This window comes from Loxodonta africana, chromosome 4, assembly GCF_030014295.1.
Source record: "Loxodonta africana isolate mLoxAfr1 chromosome 4, mLoxAfr1.hap2, whole genome shotgun sequence".
In the NCBI taxonomy this organism is placed as follows: domain Eukaryota; kingdom Metazoa; phylum Chordata; class Mammalia; order Proboscidea; family Elephantidae; genus Loxodonta; species Loxodonta africana.
In genome coordinates, this window is record NC_087345.1 from 84,433,312 (window position 1) to 84,449,865 (window position 16,554).

General features: G+C 35.5%; 1 protein-coding gene across 1 annotated transcript; it reads right to left on the reverse strand.

The window, feature by feature from the left end:
* Positions 1 to 320: 320 nt before the first annotated feature.
* LOC100669537 (olfactory receptor 6C2-like) lies at positions 321 to 2,446 on the reverse strand. Its single transcript, XM_003405536.3, has one exon. It carries the CDS (start codon positions 1,471 to 1,473, stop codon positions 457 to 459), a length of 1,017 nt encoding a protein of 338 aa, XP_003405584.3. The 5' UTR covers positions 1,474 to 2,446; the 3' UTR covers positions 321 to 456.
* Positions 2,447 to 16,554: the final 14,108 nt, after the last annotated feature.

The following is a 16,554-nucleotide window of genomic DNA, read 5'->3' on the forward strand; positions in this document are numbered from 1 at the left end:
TCCTCTATTTCTAGTGCCTGAGAGGATAACTGGCCCAAGGAACATACCAGTAAGTATTTGTTAAGGGAATCAATGAGTGTATCAGTTCAGAAGGTTTACTTGGAAGGAGCAATGGTGATCATAACTTATTCTTTTACTGGAAAATTCATCAACCTACATTTTTTTTTTTTTTTTTCTGTTTTGGTGTTCCCAATTTGGAGATATGCTTTCATTTTATTTTGTTGTGTTTTACTTTTTGGTATTACTGATTTGGAGATGAAGCCAAAATTTAAATTCTAGAATGCTGTTAATGTGTCTATTAAGGGAGAATATTACTAACATGCCTATTAAGGGAGAATGTTTATAAGAAAATGAATGCCTAGACCAGGATAAGTTAAGACAGTGTTTTGAGAAAGCTGACCTGACTACAGAGTTTGGGAAGTTCACTCTAACGTGTAAATTATACTTCACATCCCCCTATTTCTTTGAAAATATTACAATTCTTTTCATTGAGTCATTGAAGGCCTGTTTTACTTGCTTGTTCCTCAAGGTGTAAATGAAGGGATTCAGCATGGGGGCGATGGAAGTGGTGAGCACTGTCACACCCTTATTAATGGCCACTGAATTCTTTGCTGAAGGTTTAATGTAGATGAAGATGCAGCTTCCATAGGTGATAGAAGCCACAATCATGTGGGAAGAACAAGTAGAAAAGGCTTTTTTCTTTTGCTGGGCAGACAGAAATCCTAGAATTGTCTTGATGATATAAATGTAGGACAGAAAGACACACATAAGTGTCATAATGAGAGTCAGCACAGCACAGATTAAAACAGTCTGTTCCATGAACCAAGTATTTGAACAGGAGATCTTCAGGAGGGGAGATGCATCACAGATAAAATGATCAATAGTATTCAAATTGCAAAATTCCAGATTCAAGCCCAGGATGAGTGGGGGGATTATAATAAACAGACCAGCCGCCCAACAGCAAAATATAAGTCTTCTGCAGACTGTGCTGTTCATGATGGTCACGTAGTGCAGGGGTTTGCAGATGGCCACATAGCGGTCATAGGCCATGGCTGCCAGGAGGAAAAATTCTGTCACACCAAAGAGGTCAGTAAAAAATACTTGACTGGCGCAGGCACTATAGGTAATGAGCTTGTCACCTGTTCCTATGTTGTACAAGTATCTGGGAATACAGGCAGATGTGAATGAGATCTCTAAGAAGGAGAAATTTTGTAGAAAGAAGTACATGGCTGTCTTGAGGTGAGAATCCAGTAAGATGAGTGTGATGATTGTCAGGTTCCCAGTTACACTCAACATGTAGGTGAGAAAGAGAAAGATAAAAATCAAAACCTGCAGCTGTGGGTCATCTGTCAGTCCCAGCAGGATGAATGTCGTTACTGTGCGGTTTGTCATCACTGACTCCTGACTTCTGTCCAATCTGCATGTCATATTTAGAGATATTTTATTATAGATCATTTTAACAGTATCTATCATATTCAGGCTTTTTTTTAATTCATTAAAATATATGATCAACAGTTTTTACATTTTGAATCCACACTCTGAAAAGAATTGCTTTTGACTGTTACTAGTCTCTCACTTCATAAGGAGCACAGATGTCATTCAGCTCAATAATTATTTGCTTGGTATATTTGCATTGCACTTTGCTCCATAAAGTGCTAAGTATGTCAGATAACTTGGGTTCACTATGAACATTCTATAGTCTCTTGAAGTCTCCGTTCTAGCTCTTATGTTCAAAGAATTTTTTTTCTGTTTTTGTTCATAGCACACACGGATTCTCTTCAATGAACGTGTCTAAACCCTGCCCGCACACTTGCATACACACACACAGAGCAGCTGCAGCTCCCCTCCTGACTCCTTCTTAGCTTTCTCTGCCCCTAAGTAATTCTTATATTCTACCGCGGTACAGAATGCAGCAAATCTTATTGGCTAATTAAAGGCTTTCCATTCATCCTTGCATGAAATACTCTCATAAATTAACTTCAAATACCCTACAGATCTACAGGCGCTATTTTTTACCCTTAACCTTTTATCTGTCGTTATTTCCTAATGTAGTCTTCATCCAACTTCACCACTCATCATAACTGACATCCCTCTGCGTTTTCATCAATTCCTGTCATTTCATTTTAGAATTAGTGTCTCTAGGTTTGAAATTTTTCTTCATCAGTGTGTCATGAAACGTTTTCCTGGAGACCCCAATTTCTTTGCATGTGAACTCACTTCACTGGGTAAATTAATGTGTTCTTTATGAATGGTAGACAGATCAACTCTGTCTACCTGAGCTGTGAGTACAGTTATGGCTTCATGGATACAGTTTATAACATAAGGAAGAACTGATATGGCTCATGGTTTTCCCGACACTAGAACACTCTCTGGGAATTTATGGACACATTGAACAACTACATTAGATCATATTGCTATGTCACTGAAGTTGCCTCTCTTACCTTTCTCCATCCCTCCTTCTAAGACCTCAGGTAAAGTGTATATCACTGAGTAAACTTCCTCAGCCCTATCAACACTGGGCAATATTCAATACTTTAGAAACATTTTATTTTATTTTTCTTAAGATACTACAAAGTATAATGAAGCAAGATTTAACAGGTGCCTGACAGTGAAATGTGACCAACTGGTTTTTATTTTACTTTCGAAACATGTGTCTGAAATCTGAGCAGGGAAGGTAGTGAGATAATGCAACTTCAGACAATATGTCATTCTTCTGGGGGATTGTGAAGTATGACTATGCCATCATATGCATATATAGGTCTTTTTTTATATGATGTTGGCAATATACATAATTCTAAGCCACTTTAAATGCCAATATATTTCTATGCATAAAAGCTCCCCAAAAATGACATTTGGATATCCACAGAAAGTGCATTCTAAAAATGAAAAAATAGGCATTTTGCCAAGTGTAAAAATTATCACTTACATCTCCGATTTTTAAAAGATTTATAAAACACATTTTCCTCCACAGAATAATAAGACTCAGATTACACAGAAGCAGATATAATTAAGATGACAAACTTAATCTCACAACTCACAAATTTCAGTCATAGTTTGTGTTGGCTGTTGAAACACATCAAGTCTTAAAACTTCTAGGTTGGAAACGCAGTTGGGATGAAGATTTTCAAGTGAACTTCTGCTGAGTTTTGCTTATGAATCCAGTGTCACATTCACGACAACTCTGGAGTGCATAGAGCTCTCTGAAGTACCCATCTTTATCCAATTACATGGAGTTCCTTGTTGGACTAGTATAATTTCCACGAGAAAGAAAAAAAAGTAGTAACAAATGAGGGTTATGGAATGTCAGGAATCCTTTCATGTTTCAGGAGAGCTGCTATTCTGACCTCTCAGGGCAGCAAGTGAGTTTACTACATCGGGCTTCACGTTTGCTTTGTTTGATAATAATGCAACTAACTGAGTGACCAAAGTGTCCTTGGTAACCCACAAACAAGATCACTAATGAGTCTTCCGAGTAATACAATTTGGAGGAAAAAAATAAAGTGTGGTAACAAAGGCACGGTTGGCGACAGTGTCCTTGGAGACAGGGGGATGCAGCATCAGACACTCGGTTTTGGTGAAAAATTAATTTTATGTAAACTATGTTGGGTGCAACATGAATATTGTTGTACAACCTCATTATAAAAGTTTTATATTTTCAATCTGTTTAACCAAGCTTGAAACACACCTCAACATCTCGGTAGCAATGTCATTAATTATCAAATATGTATATATATGTAGGTATATATATAAAGCAATGTATACATAGCACATTTAAAATAAAAATCACTTTCTCCAATTGAGTGTTCCCAGTCATACTGAAGAGCAGGAAAGCAGAAGAAACAGATTATAAAATGCAAGTTTTGCTTCATTTTACTGTCACATTGCTTAATCCGATACATATCATAGGAGAGGAGAATAAAGAGATCACGTTTCTTGATCACTGATTTGTTGCATGAATTATTTATTGTATTTGGGAAATTTATACTAGGGAACAAAAATAGGAAAAGTATGTGAAATACCATAAACTATACAGCTTTTTTTTTTATACAGCTTACATTACAATGTATATACTTCCACACATTTATTTACGCAAATACATCAAAATATTTTGTAGTTACTCTTTAAAAGTAATAAACATGAAAACTAATTTGCTCTATAAACTTTCACCTAATGCACAATGAAAACTTTAAATAAATAAAAGTAAGTACACATTAACAGGAGCCTGGAGCGGAAGTGATTAGGAGCTTGCCTGATAACCAAAAGGTCAGCAGTTCAAATTCACCAGCCGCTTCTTGAAAGCCCCATGAGGCACTTCTACTCTGTCCTGTAGGGTTGCTCTGAGTCCTAATCGACTTGATGGCAACGTGTTTAGTTTTGGTTTACGCATTAACAACAATTTGTATAATTAGATACATAACTTGTCAAGTGTTCTTAAACCTCTACATCTATTCTAAATTAATATACGTGCAATTATATATGAATCATTTATTGCAATTATTTATTTTCAATATCTTGTTCACCAGATTTTTAAATCATTTTCTATTGCTATAAATTCATGATTTTTATAAATTTTCACTACTATTAACATTTTTCCTTTATCTATCACCATTGTTTTACCAATACCTAAAACAAATGTAGACTTACCTCCATTTCTCACGACCAAAAAAAAAAAATCTGAAAAAAGCATCCAGTAAGAAGAATCTTGCATGCTTGTTAGAATTATTGCCAGAAGTATACATTCTGGGTCAAAATGGTATTTGTTCTTTTAATGATGAAATAAAAAAGGTAACATAGTTTTCTCCATCTTGAAATTCTGGTTATTTTTGTTCTGAATATTTTGTTTGAAGTATTCCTGTTTCTTATGACGTTATTGTAAATAGCATTTTTCCCCCAGGTTTTTTTTTTTTGAAAAGGGTTACCGCAAGAGTGTAAATACTAATTATACATCTCAATGAATTATCCTTGTGTATAAAAAACACTGGTATAATTACCATGTAAATCAAGAATCAAGAGAAAAAAACATTTTCATCACTTCAAACGGCTCCCTTGTTCCCCTTTCATAAGTGCCACAGGAATAACCCCACAGAAACAAACACTATTTTCATTTTTATCATTGATAGTTTTATATAAATTTTATGATGAACTTGTCCAATTGCACAAAAGTTATTTTCCAGGAGTTTGGTTGAGATTTTATTGGATCAATAGGTCAGTTTGAGAAGACTGACATCTTAACAACACGCGGTCTTCCTATGGGCAGTTAATCAGAAATGTAGTTGCTTCACTTTGTCACCAAGCCTTACTTTCGCTAAAACTAAAAGCCAATTTGCATACACAAGGTATCTCTCTGTTTGTTTAGTTCTCGTTGATTCCTCTTGGCAATATTTTTAGTGTAGAGGTTTTACAAACATTTTGTTTGGGTCAGCAGTTTGGATCCACCAGGCACTCTCTGGGGCACTTCTCCTCTGACCTAGAGGGTCCTATAGGGTCACCATGAGTTGGAATTGACTCCATGGGTGTGGTTTTTAATAATTTTTTTTAACATTAAAAGATATTATTTCATAAATTTCCTTTTCAACTCTTTGTTGATATAGTTCTTAGGTGCTGTCATAACTACTGTCTGTACAACAGAATGAAACACTGACCAGTCCTGCGCCAACCTCAGAATTGTTGTGCTTGAGTTCATTGTTGGAGCCACTGTGCCAATCCAACTCACCAAGGGTTTTCTTCTTTTTCATTGACTGCTCCACCAAGCATGTGATGTTCTTCTCCTGGAACTAGTTCTTTCTGATAACATGTTTAGCAATGTTTTTAGTGTAGAGGTTTTACATTTTGTTTGAATTTTTCTTACGTAATCATTGAAAGATATTATTTCATAAATTTCCTTTTCGATGTTGGTTGGCATCGTTGCTGTTAGGTGTCATCATAGCTACCCTGTGTACAACAGAATGAAACACTGCCTGGTCCTGCGCCAACCTCATGATGGTTATGCTTGAGCCCATTGTTACAGCCACTGTGCTGATCCATCTCGTTGAGGGTTTTCTTTTTCTTCACTGACCACCTACTTTACCGAACATGTGATGTCCTTCTCCAGGAACTGGTCCTTCCTGATAATATGTCCAAAGTATGTGAGACAAAGTCTCAACATCCTTGCGTCAAAGCAGCATTCTGGCTCTAATTCTTCCAAGACGGATTTGTTTATTCTTCAGGAATTCCATGATATTTTCAATATCCTTCTCCAACACTAAAATTCAAAGGCATCAATTCTTCTTCAGTCTTTTGAATTCATTGTTCAGCTTTTCCATGACTATGAGGCTATTGAAAAAACCATGGCTTGGGTCAGGTGCACCTCAGTCCTTAAAGTGATATCTTTGCTTTTCAACGTTTTAAAAAGGTCTTTTGCTGCAGATTTGCCCAATGCAATGCATCTTTTGATTTGACAACTGTTTCCATAGGTCTTGATTGCAAATCCAAATAAAACGAAGTCCTTGACAACTTCAATCTTTTCTCTGTTTATCATGATGTTGCTTATTGGTCCAGGAGTGAGAATTTTTTTTCTTTATGTCAAAGTGTAATTCATACTGAAAGCTGTATTTGATCTTCATCAGTAAGTGTTTCAAGTCCTCTTCACTTTCAGCAAGCAAAGTTTTGTCATCTGCATATAGGAGATTATTAATGAGTCTTCCACTAATTCTTATGCCCTGTACTTCTTCATAAACTACAGCTTCTTGAATGATTTGCTCAGTATAAAGCTATAATAATCATGGTGAAAAGTTACAACCCTGACACACACCTTTTTTATTTTAAACCATGTAGTAACCTTTGTTGTGTTTGAAAGACTGCTTCTTTGTCTACGTACAGGTTCCCTATGAGCACAAGTAAGTGTTCTAGAATTCCCATTCTTCATAATATTACCCATAATTTGTTATGATCCACACAGTCCAATGCCTTTGTATAGTTAATAAAAACAGGTAAGCATCATTCTGGTATCCTGTGCTTTCAGCCAGGATCCATCTGACATCAGCAATGATAGCCTTCATTCCTCGTTCTCTTTGAAGCCAGGATGAATTTCTGGCAGTTCCCTGTGGATGTACTGCTGTAACTGTTTTTTAAATGATCTTCAGCAAAGTTATACTTGCATGTGATTTTAATGATATTGTTCGATAATTTCTGCTTTCTCTTGCATCACCTTTCTTTGAAATGGGCACAAATATGGATGTCTCCCAGTCAGTTGGCCAGGTAGCTGTCTTCCAAATTTCTTGGCATAGAAGAATGAACACTTCAAGCGCTGCATTCGTTTGTTGCAGCATCTCAGTTGCTATTCCTTATTCCTAAAGCCTTGCTATTTGCCAAAGTCTTCAGTGCTGCTTGGACTTCTTCCTTCAGTACCATCAGTCCTTGATCATATGCTACCTCCTGAAATGTTTGAATATCGACCAATTCTTTTTGGTACAGTGACTCTGTGTGTTCCTTCCATCTACTTTTGATGCTTCTTGCGTCGTTTAATATTTTGCACGTGGATTTTGTATCTATCAATATTGAAAAATTCATTTGTTGATTTTACTACTTTTTGGTAAATATTTTGGATTTTCTATATAGTCATTTATGTCATCAGTGAATTACGGTGATTCAAATTCTTCTTTTTGAATTTTATGCATTTTATTGCTTTTTCCACCTTTTTGTTTTCCCTAGAACCTCCATTCAATATTGAAAAGAGAAGTGATAGTGAACATCTTTGTCTTTTTTTGAACTTAAAGTGTACAATCTTTATTAACTATGTTGTTAGTTGTAGAGGTTTGCAGGTTTTGATTTTTCATATCCAGAAGGTGCTGTTCTATTCCTTGCCTTCTAAGAGATTTTTGTCATAAAAGATTTTTGAAATTATCAGAAAAATTTTCTACATTGATTACCAACATCAAATAATATTTTCTCTTCATTCTGTTAAATATGAAGTTAAAAAAAAGCTTGAATCCTCATTCACATAATCAGAAATCATTCACAGTATGAAGATACACTAATTAATTTGAAGGATATAAATAATTGTGAGACACAGGAGAACCAGAAAGAGCTTGGAACCAAAAACAGAGCTTCTCAAGACCTTTCTTGACACAACAACTGCCCTGTGTCAAGAAATATATGGGTTTTTAAGTGTTATGTCTGGATTGTGTCATATGTTGCACAACTACCTTGGCCATAATTTCACAGGTAGCTTTCATATTTGTCTCACATCAACTTCTACAACTAAGGAGCCTACTAATACCCCAAGACCACTCAGATTGTATCATCCACAGACGAATAAAAATTCTGTCCTTAAAGCGTGCTAATCATGACCATTTCCCTTCATGTGACGTTTGATGTTCCATTACCAGAGTAATTACTTTCCTTTCCATGTCACCCATTGTTACAGTCATGTCATCAAATCTTTACTTTTTATAACATAGAATTTATTTCCTTTTCTGGAAAACCTGTTTACATACTTAATACATTAACTAGGTGCTTCCAATCACCCTTGAACAGAGTTTTGACCCTGCATGCTGTACTCTGAGTAAGAGTGGTTTTCATTAAAATCTAACAAAAAACATTTGCAATTCACATTTTTATCCAAAAAGCTTTTATTCAGAATAAATAAATAACACAACTTAACAATAATAGCAAAAAGAACAACAAAACCCAATTTCAATAAGGCAAAATATCTAAACAAACATTTCACCACAGAAAATATATGGATATCAAATAACTGTATAAAAAGATGGTCAATACTGCTAGTCTATGAGTTTATCCTAATGTGGTGGTTTGCGTTTGGCTATGGTGATGTAAACTATGCCACCGATGTTTCAGATACCAGCAGAGTCACCCATTGTGGACAGGTTTAATGGAGCTACCGGTATAAGACAGACTAGGAAGAAAGACCTGGTTATCTACTTGAAAAAATTGGCCAGGGAAAACCTTATCAATAGCAACAGAATATTGTGTGATAAAGTAGAGGGTCAGCAAAAAAGAGGGGACCTTCAACAAAATTGATTGACACAGTGGCTACAACAACGGGCTCAGACATAGCAATGATGGTGAGGATGGCACAAGACCAGGCAGTGTTGTGTTTTTGTGTTTTGTAGTACATAGGGTCACTATGAGTTGGAACCAATTCACTGGCACATAAAAAAAAAACTGTAGGAAAGTAAATTAAACCCACAATGAGATACCAGTACACATGCATCCTTGTTTTTGTTAGTTGCCGTGGAGTGAATTCCAAATCATGGCAAACCATATGTGTGGAGTAGAACTGCTCTATAGAGTCTCCAAGGCTGTGACCTTTCAGAATCAGATTGTCAGGCCTGTCTTCCAAGGTGCCTGAGGAAGTTTAGATCAAGAACCTTTCAGCTAGCGGTTGAGTACTTAGCTATTTGTGCCACCCAGGGTCCATGTACACCTATTAGAATGGCTAAAATAAAAAATACTGACAATACCAAGTGGTGATGAGGATGTAGAACAACTGTAATTCTCAAATATTGCTTGTGGGAGTACATACACATTACCATAAGTCCCAGGAATTCCATCCTAGCTGGTTAGCTAAGTGAAGCAAAAACTTATATTTACACTAAAACCTATATGGGAATATTTGCAGAAACTTTATTTGTAATTGAAACAAACTGGGAACAAGCCCATGTTCCTCGACTGTTGACTAACAAACTGGGTAGGTCCACACCATAGAACACTACTCAGCAGTAAAACGGAATGAACTGATATATATTACAACACGGATAAGCTCAAATGTACTATGATAACTAAAAAAAAAAGAAAGAAAAGATTACATACTATATGATTTAATTGATGATCTTCAGAAAAAGTAAAATAAAACTGTCGACCCAGAAATCACATCAGTTTTTGTGGGTGACAAATTGACCACAGATGGATACTGGACAATTTTGGGGGTGATGGCACTCTTCTGCATCCTGATTCTGCCTATAGTTCTACTGGATAGAGAGTTTGGGGTTGAGGGCATTTTATTGCAACATGTTAAAAATGACATTCTGTTGTCAGCCCGGGAATACAGGAATGAATGCCAGTAAACAATAAATGAGAAGCTAAAAATATATTTTCTTTGAATAAAACCCTAGTTGTGTGAATAAAAAAAAAAGTAAATAGCAAAATGCATAATCTTGATTAAATGAAAGCTCATAGTTTCGTGAAAAAAGAATGACCTAGTGATCTCAAAGCCTACATTATATTGACCAAAGGAGTCTAATTCAGGGAACAACCTTGAGGAGCCAGTAGGCAAGACATGGAGGAACATCTGTGGCTCAAGTTGGCCCCATATTTAAACAGATTCCTGCATCTGATACAAGTAACTGATCATGGCCAGTGGCTTTTTAACCTATTGCCCTAGTATCATTGAAAAAGAGCTCAATTATTATATTCCTGTATTCAATTCTGTATACCAACCATAGATAATTCCACTTGTAGCAACCTTCTAAGAAAGAGCGTACATATGCGACTGACCGGAATTTTTAGTCCAGCTTTTTGCTCTTCGTGGGTCTACGTCAAAGTACAAGTGTTCTTTTGGCAAATATAAATGTTAAGATCAAAATATTTTCTCATATGATAAATATTTTCCATCCTTCATACATTATAAATGCTTATATTAAAATGACATGCTATATTTTGGGTAATTTTTTTTTCTATTTAAGATCTCTTGATTTTTTTAGTTTTATAAATTAAATAATACCTCTATTTGGTATATGTAGACTTTCCTGAGGTGTCCCCTGCGGAGATCTTAATGCTGAAATGTGTGTCATTGGAGCCTCACATGCTGTAAAAACACAGGGTTTAAGTCTGATAAAAACCAATTTGCATCCTGATTTCACCCTGAGTTGTATTATTTAACTCTCCTGAGCTTCAGTTTATATTTGTGGAGTGAAGATAAAATATGAAGTGAAAATAAAATATCTTTTTTAAATTCATTATTGCATGTAAAAAAATTACAAATCTGTAATGATTGTGTAAGTGGTAGCTACTGTATTCATTGTGATCATAATACCAAGATTAATCCCTTTAATAATATTAAGACTTCAAGATTTAAAGTTCATTATTAATATTAAACCCAATGGCCTGACACCATTCTCCTTCTTTACTTTACAGTTTAAAGTCAAAAGAAAAATAACCTGGAATGCTCCAGGTGTCAAAAGGCCCTAAAAAGCTGGAATTCGAATGGGCAATAAGCACTCTCAGGTCAAAACATTTCTTAAAATGAACTTACTGGTTCTGTTTTGTTTTGTTTGCGGCTTCTGGCTTGGAGTAAAGTTATTGTTTAGATATGTGGAAATGTAATATATTTTCTTATTGAGAAATGTTATCCTGATAATTCTCTCTTACTAGAAAGGAAAGGAACAAATATTTAAAGACACAGCATAGGGACTTCCGATCTTTTTACAAAAATATGATTTGCTCTACATTAGCAAAATTATTTTTTTTAAGAACAATGCAATCCTATTGATTGAGTCACTGAAGGCTTTTTTTTTTTTATTGCTTGTTCCTCAGGGTGTAAATGAAGATGTTCAGCATGGGGGTGATAGAAGTAGTGAGCACTGTCACACCCTTATTAATGGCCACTGAATTCTTTGCTGAGTGTTTGACATAGACTAAGATACAGCTTCTATAAGTGATGGAAACCACAGTCATGTGGGAAAAGCAGGTAGATAATGCTTTTTTCCTTTGATGGCAGAATGGAATTGATGAATGGTCTTGGTGATGTATACATAGGACAGAACAACACATACCAGGGTCATAATAAAGGTCAACACAGCACAAACTATGACCACTGCTCTATGATCCTATTTTCTGAGCATGGAATCTTTAGGAGAGGGGCTGCATCACAGACAAAATGGTCAATGACATTGGAGTCACAGAATTCCAGATTGAGGCCTAGGCTTAGTGGTGGGAGTATGATCAACAAGCCAGCTGTCCAGCAACAAAGGATGAGTCAAGTTCAGGCCTTGTTGTTCCTAACGGTCGTGTAATGTAAGGGTTTGCAGTTGGCTACATATTGGTCATAGGACATGGTGGTGAGGGGAAAAAAATTCTGTAACAGCAAAGAAGTCAGTTAATAATAATAATAAAAAGAACGACACAATTGACATGTATGATTATCTTGTCACCTGTTGACATATTGCACAAGTGTCTGGGAATATAAGCAGATAGAAACAAGATTTCTAAGAAAGACAAATTTTTCAGGAAAAAGTACATGGCAGTTTTAAGTTGAGAATCAACAAAGGTGAGGGAGATGATTGTCAGGTTCCTAGTTACACTCAACATGTAGGCAAGGAATAGAAAAATAAAAATCACAACTTCTAGTTGTGGTCGTTCGTCAATCCCATCAGGTTAAAAGTTGTTATTGTGTGACTTCTCATAGTTGACTTCTGAGTTTTACTCAACCTGCATTTATAATTCAGATGCACATGATACAAGGAAAATGGGGTTTGCAACACATAGCAATAATTTATAGCTCAACAAACTATGAAAACTGTCTCGCATGCAATTTTCCATTAGTTTATTTATAAAAATATTGTAACAGTAGCATAGCTTTCAAAATTCTGAATTTTTTTTTTTTTTTTTTTACTAATTTTCATGCCCAATTTCTACCACTTGCCTGTCCGTTTATCATACTGTGGTAGCTTGTGTGTTGCTGTGATGCTAGAAGCAGGTTCACATATGGTGGACAGGATTCAAAGGTGTTACCAGACTAAGACAGACTAGGAAGAAGGACCTGGCAATCTCCTAAAAAAATTGGCCGGTGAAAACATAATGTTAGCGGGGAACCTTGTCTGATATAGGGTCAGAAGATGAGCCCCTCAGGGCGGAAGGCACTCAAAGTATGACTGGGAATGAGCTGGCTCCTCAAGTAGAGTCAACCCTAATGATGTGGATGAGTAAATCTTTTGGGTCTTTCATTAGCTGAAATGGCAGAACTCAAAATAAGAAGAAACAACTGCAAACATTCTTGAACAATCAGAATGTGGAATGTATGAAGTATGAATTTAGGAAAACTGGAAGTTGTCAAAAATGAAACAGATCTCTTGAAATTGGTATCTTAGGCATTAGTCAGCTTACATGGACTAGCATTTGCCATTCAAAACAGATAATCATATGTTAAGAATGAAAAATGGAAGAGGAACAGCATCACATTCATTGTTAAAAAGAACATTTCAAGATCTATCCTGATGTGCAATGTTGTCAGTGACAGGATAATGAGAATGTCTATGAGGAAGACCAGTTAATACAACTATTACTCAAATTTATGCAGGAACTACTAATGCCAAAGATGAAGATTCTTACCAACTTTGCAGTCTTAATATGCGTTGATAATTACTGATGACGGAATTCAGAATGTGGAAACAAAGAATTGGTAGTTGGAAAATATAGTCTTTGCAATAGAAATGGCTCCAGAGATCTCATGATGGAGTTTTGCAAAACCGACATTCTTTTCATTATAAATACCTTTTTCAACAACATATATGGAGACTATAATACCATCAGTCAGAGCAAGGGGCGTGGGACAACTCTGGGGCCATCAGTTTTTCCTATGCAAGTTCAAGTCGAAGCAGAAGCAATTAAAACAAATCCATAAGAACCAAAATACAACGTTGAGTATATCCCATCTGAATTTGGAGACCACATCAAGAATAGATTTGATGCATTGAGTGTTAATGAATGAAAAACAGATGAGTTGTGGGAAGACATCAAGGACATCATATGAAGAAAGAAAAAGATCATTAAAAAGACAAGAAATAAATAAAAGATCCAAAATACCAAAAACACCAAAGTGATATTCTTTCTGAAAACTGTATTGGCTATTTTTATATCCTTTCCGTTTCTGTGTGACTTTTAGATTCAGCTTGAAAATTTGTACCAGAAAAGCCTTTTGAGATTTTTAGGGATTGTATAGAACCTATAGAAAAATTTGGAGAGAATTGACATCTTACAATACTGAGTCCTCCAATCTATGAGCATAGTATATTTTTCCATTTATTTAGGTTCTCTTTAATTTTTTTGGTCATTTTTTATAGCTTCCTGTGTATAGATCTTGCAATCTTTTGTAACATTCATTCCTAAATAGTTCATATTATTTGAAACAATTGTAAGTGGTATTTTTTTTTCTTTAATATCAATTTTTGAGTGCTTGTTGCCAGTGTATGGAAATAAAATTGATTTTCTGTATTGATCTATATTGCTAAGATTGCTAAATTCACTTGTTAAATTTAGTAGCTTTTTTTTTTTTTTTACAGATTCCATAGTATTTGTGGTCTGCAAGTAAAGACAGATTCATTTTTTCCTTTCCATTCTGCATGTATGTTTCTGCAGTTCAAGGTTAAAGAGAACTGGTAATTAAGGACATCACTGTCTTCCCTGACCTTAGAAGAAAGTATTCTATTTTTCCATATTAAATATAAGTTTTTCATACTTACATAATTATCCTCTGTCAGTATGAGAATGTTTTATTCTATCATTAATTTGCTGAGAGTTTTAAAAATCAGTAATGTGTTTTGAGTTTTGTTAAATGTTTTTCCTGAAATTATTGAGATGATTACATGTTTTTGCTTTTTAGTAGGTTCATATGATAAATTACATTGTTTGGTATTCAAATGTTAAACCAACCTTGCATTCCTGGGATAAACCTCATTTGGTCAAGATGAATTCTCCATTTTATAGATTATTGGGTTTGATTAGCTAAATTAAAATATATATTTTTAGCAGTTGTATTCACAGGGTGTGGCTGCAACAATGGGCTCGAGCATGATAAAGATTGTGAGGGTGTCACAGGACCAGGCAGTGTTTTGTTACGTTGTACTTAGGGTCGCTATGAGTTGGAACTGACTCAACAGCACCTAACAACAACACAACAGTCACGGAGTATATTGGTCTGTAGTTTTCATTATGTGTAATATGTTCATCAGAGTAGTGCTAGTCTCATAGATTGAGAAGGGAAGTGTTCCCTCCTCTTCAGTAGTCTGGAAGAGATTGTGTAGAATTGGTAACATTTCTTTAAATGCTTGGTAAAATTCACTAGTGAAACCATCTGGTCATTTCCAGGTGTTTCAATTATTTGTTTTTCTCTTAATTATAGAGTTTTTGTTTGTTTATTTGTTTTGTTTCACTACATGTATAATGATATTGACTGGATGCCAAACCTTTTCAGCTTTATCTTGTTGGGTATTACATATCTTAATCTTGAGTTTTGTTCTGGAATGTGGTTATTTTACTAGGAAACAATTTGATCCATTATGGTCTTCATTTTCAGTTTGTTAACTAGGAATAGAGAATTTTGGTTTAGGGATAGCTTTTTTCCCATTACAGAGGTAAAACATCCTAAATACTCTGCCCAAAGTCCCATGACTTATTTGGTTTTCCATTCTAGCTGATAGGAAGGGGCATTAATCCTATCTCTTTGTGAGCATGGGGATTTATTTTCTTTAATCCTTTTGGGTGTTTTTTTTTCTTGGATGGAAAACCTGGTGGCACAGTGGTTAAGAGTGACAGTTGCTAACAAAGAGGTCGGCAGTTCAAGTCCACCAGGCACTCCTTGGAAACTCTATGGGGCAGTTCTACTCTGTCTTATACTATCGCTGAGTCAGAATCGACTCGATGGCAGTGGATTTTTGGTTTTTCCTTGGATGTTTTTCCATGCATGTGCACTGATCAATGTGCAGCGGAAGACAGAAAGAGGCTCCTCTGCAGATCTCTGGAGTCATTGCACTGTCCAGCTCTTTTTCCTTTAGACTCTTCTCTGTAAGCGCCAGCAATCTTAAAACAGGATATTCAGATTTGTCTTCACAACTCAGAGATAAAGGAATAAGGCCAGACAAAACTGAAGGGAAGGAAATTAGACTCCACATCTTGATGACATTGTGGCAAGAGTAAGTTATAAAAGAATATGTAGGATGGGATATATTTCTGCAGCAATTTTTAAAAAATATCTCTGCTACTCCAGACCTATATGAGAAATACCTTCTCAGGGGGTCCAAAAGTCTGAGCCTGAATAGTCCATCTGCTCTCTAGAAGTGTTGCAGCTGAAGGATGCCCGTTATCTCTAAAAGGTCTTCTTCAGTTATTCTCTTTCCCATCTGTTTGAGTAGGTTTGTGGTGAGTGAGATCATGGTCCCAAGAATTAGTAACTTTTCAATGAAGGAAAAAAAAAATAAGATGCTCTGAAACTATATATGAAATGAGGACACTTTAGTCATATTTTGGCATTTATGAAGCAGAATTATGTCCCTTAAAGATGATCTGGCTAATAGTGGACATGAACCAGCATCTCACAAAGAAAAAAAAAAAAAATCCCCTTTTTTGACACCATTCTGCTGCGGAGATACAGATATAAATATAGAAACATTTTAAAACATTTATTATAGAATATTTCAAATATACATAGAAGTCCACAGAATAATATAGGAAACTCCTGTTTACCCACCCCGCTTTTTTTTTTTAATAATTTTTATTGTGCTTTAAGTGAAAGTTTACAAATCAAGTCAGTCTGTCACATATAAGCTTATATACACCTTACTC